General features: G+C 36.9%; 1 protein-coding gene across 1 annotated transcript; it reads right to left on the reverse strand.

Moving 5' to 3' along the window:
- Nucleotides 1-3,576: 3,576 nt before the first annotated feature.
- Nucleotides 3,577-7,805, reverse strand: LOC110288150 (olfactory receptor 1496). The gene is made up of 2 exons (XM_021154582.1): nucleotides 7,705-7,805; nucleotides 3,577-4,593 (listed from the first exon to the last, which is right to left on the reverse strand). The coding sequence occupies exon 2, from the start codon at nucleotides 4,574-4,576 to the stop codon at nucleotides 3,641-3,643; it is 936 nt and encodes a 311-aa protein (XP_021010241.1). The 5' UTR covers nucleotides 4,577-4,593; nucleotides 7,705-7,805; the 3' UTR covers nucleotides 3,577-3,640.
- Between the last annotated feature and the right edge of the window lie 554 nt (nucleotides 7,806-8,359).

Raw genomic sequence — 8,359 nt, forward strand, 5'->3', positions numbered from 1 at the left:
GGTCACTTTTCCTGACTCATTCCTATTTAGTGAAGGCCTGGCAGTTTCTGCTGGATTGTGAGCTTTTGCTGATTTGTGTTTGGTGAAACTTTGAACTGGACTGTTAGTATCCTGAAAAACAGAGATTGGAATCACCCTCAAAGAACTACTTCTAAGAAGATCAACAGTCCCTTGTCCATCTTTTCTCCCCTACCTTTTGATGGTTGGCTAGAAAGTAAGTCAAAGCATTTAAAAATCCTTATTAAAGTTCATCTTTTAAAACCTAAGTGTAGGTTGTAGGGGTAGAATGTCAATTCCATCTTAAATTGTTCATGCTGGAACTTTTAACTGACTTGATTTTTGCACGTTTTGTTCGGGTGACCGTAGTCACTGTAAGTTTATATTTGCAACAGTTTTATCATCATCAGAGGTCAGCAACTTACAGCCCTTCTCCCTATCTTTTGGCTCTTCCCATCTTTCTACCTATTCTTCCATGATGCTCTCTGTGTCTTGAGGGAAGGATGGTCCAGATAAGGTTCCATCTATGGCTGCATATCATAGTCATATATCCTCAGAAATTGAACAGTTACATGACTTGAGATTAACTAATATCCACTACAATCAGAAGCTTCTCTGTCCATGGTTAAGAGCAACATAAATTTATGGATAAAAATATAAATATTTGGAAGAAAAATTTACATTATGACCATTTAAATATGGCTTTTAAGTATATCTCTATGAAATTTCACTCATGCAATATACAGCCTTGACAGTTGCATTTTTTATTTCCATATAATCCCCACACAGTAGTATGAACCAATAATTAATTCATTTATGTTATTGAATAAGGTTTCATTCTATGAGTATGATATATTTAAAATATCTATCATTTGATTGTTCATTATGCTTTGTGACCACTATAAATTGTACTTGCATGCATAGTGAAGCAAAATCATTTGCTTGAATCCTACAACTATTGCAGCTGTGTGTCCAGGTATACCTTTTCTCAATAACATGGTAACTTTATGTTCAAAAATTTGAGAAAATGTCAAATAATCTTTTTATCAGAGCAAATACAATATTTCAAGGGCCAGCATTGATGTTTGGGAATTTAATTTATGTGGAGAGCCCTTGGTGTCACTTCTAGGAAATTGGAGAGAATATTTACATTGGCTAGGACAAGTAAGTAGGCTCAAGAAAAATACAACTGAGGAATATGTTCCCTGCATCTTGATCATTTGATAAGTCCCTAGGAACAGTGACCATGGGACGTTTGTTTGTGCCTTGTTTGTTCCTTGACCCTATTCTTTGAATGTACTTAGAATGGTATAAAGGTAGCTTGAGAAACAATAAACTTGCTTTGGTGCTTGCTGGAGTCATGCTATAGTGTTGCCTAATTATGTTTTATTTTTCTTTCATCCTCACTCCTTCCCTCGAGATCCAGTTGACTGACTGAGTAGAATTGGTCACAGTTCTGCTTTGTTTCACTGTACCTCCAGCCAAACTCACAGACTCTCACTACACTGGTAGATTTACCTCAAAGGGTCTCACTGTGCAGCACTGCTGCCCTAATTTTTACATTAATGTGTTTTCCTGAGCCCCATGAGTGCTGAGATCTCAGCCATAATCACACGTGGTTCATTTCTTTTTTTTTCTTTCATTTTTCAATTAATCTCTCTCTCTCTCTCTCTCTCTCTCTCTCTCTCTCTCTCTCTCTCTCTCTCTCTCTCTCTCTCTTTCTCTCTACTTTGATTTTTTTTCAAGACAGGGTTTCTCTATATAGCCCTGGATGTCCTGGAACTCACTTTGTAGACCAGGGTGGCCTTGAACTCAGAAATCTTCCTGCCTCTGCCTCCCAAATGCAGAGGTGTGTGCCACCACCACCCTGATTTTTTGTTTGTTTTTTTTAAACTTCTCTTCCCCCCCATATTTCTCTTTTCCTTAAACCACCTCCACTCTTACACATTCCATCACTGACATTACATGTGTTATTCATCACATTATATCCTGTCAATACAACTGTATGAATTTATGTATCAGTTAAAAAAATTAAAAGCTGTTTAAAGACAAGTACTTTCTAGGCTATATTTTCACATGGTGGCTCTGGTTTATATTGCTCAGCAATTTTTGCTTCTGTCCTATAGCTGTTACATCTAATGCCATAGCTATTGAATATAGAATAATTTCTGTCTTATAAAATTATAAGAAGGAAAGTGGTTTAATTTATATATTGTCTGTCTTGTCCCTGATAACTCTATTATACCATGACAATGGGATTTGATAATTTAGCAATGAATGCTACCTTAACTACATAGGAATAATGATGATGATGATAATAATAATAATAACAAATATCTTAAACAATATTCAATAAAAAGCATAATTTAGAATTCCATGAGCTATTATTCACTTTTGTAAATATATATATGTGTGTGTGTGTGTGTGTGCTGTGTGTTTGCATGTGTATAGAACTGCTTATATATATGACTGGGTGGTAGATGATATCATAATTGAAAAAACAAGCCAAATGACAAAAAGAAGACTGTGTAGGAATAGAAAAAGTTCAAGGTGTGCATGTTCCCATTAAAGATTACAGAGAGGCTCAAGTGAAGAAGTTTCCCAAGTAGTTAGAATTACCAGAGGCATGATTGACTTCACATGAATATGATCTGTGTTTTGGGGTTCAGGGTTCAATAGAATATACAGGACTGGGTTTGTGTGTCAACACCTGCCAAAGACAACTGAGAAAATAAATGGACCAGAGATATTCCATGCCACAGTGAAACAAAGAGTATAAAAATAAAGAAAAGTTCTTTATTTTACATAAGTGATACAAAAGAGTGGAATTCATGTATAATCTCATATACACTCATCCATTGTCCCTCCATGTGGGATGGAAAGTCGTTGCAGTTCACATACTTCAGTCTGCGAAAAACAATCTTCTCTTCCTCCTTGAGATTGTACCAAGGGTAAACAAAGCCATCTACTACAAATGGATGGTTAACCAAGTAAAATATGAATATACATGAGGCATTACAAGTTTCTAGCTTTCTTCTTTCCCTTATCATAGAAAAGTAAATACAATTGAAAAGTGCCTGTTTAATAATCGATTTCAAATATTATGATAAAAATTAAAAAGTGATATGATTACACAAAATAATTCCCCTGAATTTGTTCAGGGTCAAGACTAGTCACAAAGGCTAACACGAATTGCAATGAATTAAAAGATCTAAGAGAATAAAATATGTTAAAATATGGGAAAACCTTAGAAGATGAGAGGTGAATACATTTCATTGATATTGAGTGTAATAAATCCATTACTTAAATGATTTTAACTGAAACATCAATAATCATGGAAGGCAGGGTAAAATTATAATAATTTACAGTAACTTTAGAGGAAAGGAGATCATATTAGACAATACCTCATCCACCATGCATTTCAAGGGTTTGTTATGCAAGGTAAAGAAGAAGTTGTAGACAGATATCAAAGACAACCTTTCTTATTTTGACTACTCTACAAAAACTCTTCTCTTTTATGTATTGTATAGTCATTTAGCAAGCTCTTCCTGGTAGGTCCTATGAATAGGAACACTATCTGATATAAAATATTAATCTCAATATATTTATCACATAAAATTAGGTAAAATCCAAAATGCTACCATTACAGAGAGATTTTCTTACTGCAAATAACTCTTATTAGGGCCCTCTTCATGTCTCTATTCCTCAGGCTATAAATAAAGGGGTTCAGCATGGGAGTCACCACTGTATACATCATGGCCATGACAGTCCCCTTTACTGTGGAATTATTACCTGATGGACATAAGTAGAGACCAATAATTGTCCCATAGAACAGTGATACTACAGACAAATGGGAACCACAAGTGGAGAAGACCTTATAGATCCCTTGAATAGATGGAACCTTAAGAATGGAGGCGATGATCCTTGCATAGGATATAACAATGAGGAAAAATGGAATAACAATGAGGAGGGAACTCATTATAAATATCATCAACTCATTAACATAAGTGTCTGAGCAGGCCAGCTTTAGGAGAACAAATAGGTCACAGAAAAAGTTGATCACATTGTTCTCACAAAAAGACAATCTTGCTGCAAGGAGAGTATGCATCATGGCATGGGATGTTGTTAGCATCCACAATAGCATCATTAGACAACCACAGAGTTTGGGACTCATGATGCTTGTGTAATGCAGAGGGAAGCAGATGGCCACATAGCGGTCATAGGCCATCGCCACAAGAAGGAAACTCTCCATATCTCCAAAAACCATAAAGAAGTATGTTTGCACCAGGCAGCCTGCATAGGGGATGGATGGGTCCTGGCTCTGTATATTCTGCAGCAATTTGGGCATTGTGACAGAGGAAAAGCAGAGATCAGAGAAGGACAAGTTACTGAGAAACAAGTACATTGGTGTGTGGAGATGGGAGTCCAGTTGAACAAGGACAATGATTAGCAGGTTTCCCAGGACAGTGGTGAGGTACATGGCCAGGAACAAGGCATAGAACAAGTGCTGATGTTCTGGTAGGATGGGCAGGCCCAGAAGGAGGAACTGTGTGATGACAGTTTGGTTTTTCATTATCATTCTTTTTCTTCAGTATCCTAATGAGAAAATATCAGAATCTCTTTAGCCTTATAATAAATATATATTCTACAAAAATCAATGTGAGAGTCTTCATTGTGATCATAATGTCAAAAATCCTAATGTCTGTAAACATTACTGAAGGAGCTGAAGGGGTTTGCAACCACATAGGAAAAACAACAATATTAGCCACCAGACCTCCCAGAGCTCCCAGAGAGTAGACCACCAACCGAAGAGTACACACTGAGGGAGGGACCCATGGCTCCAGCCACATATGTAACAGAGGATGACCTTGTCGGACATTAATGGGAGGAGAGGCCCTTGGTCCTATGAAGGCTCTTCATCCCAGTGTAGGGGAGTGGGAGTGGATGGGTGTGGGTAACATCCTCATAGAAGCGGGGGGAGGAGAGTTGGGATAAGGGGTTTCCAGGAGGAGAAACTTGGAAAGAGGGTAACATTTGAAATGTAAATTAATAGAATATCCAACACCTACATGGCTGCAAACAATCATCCATAACTCCAGTTACAGACAATCTAATACCTAATTCTGACTTCTGAGGGCACCAAGCATATATGTGGTACATGGATATACATGTGACCAAAACACTCACACATGTTAAGCAAATCTAAAAATTAAAATACATAATTATTAATGAGACCTTTAAGATTAATTATTGAATAGCTTGTATCTCTCAGCAGGCCAGCTCTGTTTTACTTTATGACCATTGATAGCTTTACTTCAGGACCATTAAAAATAACTCATTAATGATTTTTCTCATCTTTTACAGTTTTCTATCTCTCATTGTTTTCCAGAAAGTTCTATATTTCTACTAAGATGCTAATGCTTTGCTCTCCTACTTCCTGCTCATCCTGGGTAACTAGTTTGTTCATTTGTAATTTGTTCTATGTTATTTTGTATATTGACATTATTAAATTATTTGAATAAACTTTATTATTTTGTTTTATATAAATTTCAAGAATATCTCACATGCTCCAGAGGAGGTTATATTACCATTTCAACTCAGACCTGCATGTCACTGCAACATACAGCTTTCTACTCCACTGTTAACTAATAACCTTCTTTTCATTGCATGTATGACAGGCATCAGGAGTTCAAAACCCCAAGTGAAATTCATGTCTTCACTGTATTTTTCCCAAAGAATTCCTCATTCTCCTCCCTCTCCGAGAGTCTACCATAGTATTAAAAAAAGAAAAAAAGAAAATTAGGTTTAAGTCAGGTCTATGTGAACTTCATTTCATTCATTTTTTTCTTTTTTCCCCAAAATCTTGTTTTATTATTAAACCTTGTATGTAGTACAAACCTTTAAAGTAAACAAAGAACTGGCAATAACCACACAGAGTCTCCTGACAAGAGGTGTGCAGAACAGTGCTAATAAATTAAATGTCAAACTGTAAGCCATAGGTGAAAGATTACTGTCAAAATGAGGGAAAAGTACACAGCAAGGCCATAAAAATTGGACAACCACATTGGAAAACACTCAACTGTTAGATAATTGTTAAATATTCCAAAACAGTTCAGTCTTCTGCAACAACAGCCACCAAAGTGGATCCTAGGACGTTCCTGGCAGTCACCACTGGCAAGCTCAGTGCAATATGGGTAGCTACGGACTGATCCAATTATGAAACAGAGAACAGCTTATGAAAACAGTTTCCCTTTCTAATTCCACACATGCTGTACACACAACCAGAGAAGGGCAACAGCTACTCCATTACAATGTTCTGTTGTTGTTGTGTGATGTAAGCAACACTTATACATGTCACAAAACCCTGTAAGCATCCAATCCAGCCGATGAAGAAACTGAAACGTAAGGATTTTCTTCATATTTTCTTACCCCTTCCCTCCCCGCCCCACCACCAAGAAAAGGGTCAAGTTTTTAAAGCAATTTACAGGAGTGGTGCTGTTGGCTACTTTATCAAAACAAAAACCAACCAACCAAACAAACAAACAAACAAAAAACTGTTCTACAGCGTCCTTGCTGTAGAAAAGGAGAACAGCAGTTGATTGTAAGTGCTTCCCTGTCATCCATGTGCAATTTCCTGACATTCCACCAACATCTCTGCTTCTGTACCTCACACATAAGCATTAATCTTTGTTTCCTTCACACTTAGAGCCACTAAGTCTGCAGTTCTTTTTGAATGTGAAAACACATCTGTGCTCATCTTGTCTATATTTTTCTCTTCATGTTTTAACAAAAAAGAAAAAAAGAAAAAAATCCCATTCATTCTTATCTTAAACTGTCATCATATATTATCCAGAGACTCTCCTTCATTGTCCTGTTTTATCCATTTCTCTCTGTGAGATTATCCTAATATATGAGGATCATATATTGTCTTTCTGGAATACCGAAGCAGTCTCCTGATCCTTCTCCTTCATCATGATGCAATTACATTGTGGCATTTTAACAGAAAAGTTCCTTCGCATTTTTCCCTTTTTAATTAAATATTTACTTTATTTATATTTCAAATGTTATCCCATTTCCTGGTTTCCTCTCTGAAAATCCCTTATTCCCTTCCTCCAGCTGCTCACCAACCCACCCACACCTCCTTCCTGGCCCTGGCATTCCCCTACACTGGAGCATAGAACCTTCACAGGACCAAGGGCCTCTCTTCCCGTTTATGACAGACTAGGCCATCCTCTGCTACATATGCAGCTGCAGCCATGAGTCCTAACATGTGTACCTGCATAGAAGTTTGGAATCTGCAGAAGCACTGAGTTTTGTTGAGTAGATTTTGTTGTACATTTAATGAACACCTAAATGATATCAATGTCACTCTTGATGAACTGCCCTTAGGACCAATAACATACATTACCAGTAAATAAAAGATTTATGAACATGAACACATAAAATTAATCATCAGCTTGAGGAAAAGATAGTTTTGAGTTTAAGACCCCATAAATGAAAGTATGCTAAACAACCCTTCTGCACTACAGCACTGAACTCTACCTCACAGGGCTGCTCCTGTGTTGAAATGGTATGTGATAGAGAGAAAAAACAAAGACATTGGAATGAATGCATCAATATGAGTGGAATATATAATGACCATGAAACAAATACTAGCACAGGATGTGGAAGTCTTGTAAGAAAGAGAAAAGAAGAAAGTTATCATACCTGGAAAACTGTCATAAATAACCTAGGAATTCCAATTGACAATAAAACACCTGTTTATTTTCCTGAGTGTATACAGGTCTGTGGAAGCTGAGTCAGTTTCTGTTCCAGGATACTGCTCACCCTCATTTTATTTGCAGACCCAGGAACTAACAGCCTCTGTACTCATCACCTATATGCACCACTTCTACCTACATCTCCCTGCTGTCACTGCTAGGCCTAGTGTCCTGCATCCCAAAGGAATCCAGAACCTGTATAACTCATTAAAGACATAATAAATATCCAGCACCTTTCTGATGCCAATTTACCTCAGAGATCTCTAGTGGGAACTAATTTTGGTCATTGATCACTACTTTCTACATGTAATAGAATGTAGAATTTAAATAACAAGAACAAACAAAACTAATACATAAAAGCAGCAACAAGAAACCCAAAAAGCATAAAAATATGCATATGCATTCCCTGTTCAGGTAATATGTGTGACTCCTATTGACTTGAGCCCACTTAGAAGGGAAAGCAAAAAGTGTAGCTGCAAAACACCCCACATTATTGGGAGTTTTCTGATTATAATGACTCAAAGTGTTACGCACAACAAAATTTTTCACAAGACAACATTACTTTTTTTTTTGGATGTGAGTCTAGCCTTTAACTGCTGAGA

This window comes from Mus caroli, unplaced genomic scaffold, assembly GCF_900094665.2.
Source record: "Mus caroli unplaced genomic scaffold, CAROLI_EIJ_v1.1 scaffold_21327_1, whole genome shotgun sequence".
Lineage (NCBI taxonomy): Eukaryota > Metazoa > Chordata > Mammalia > Rodentia > Muridae > Mus > Mus caroli.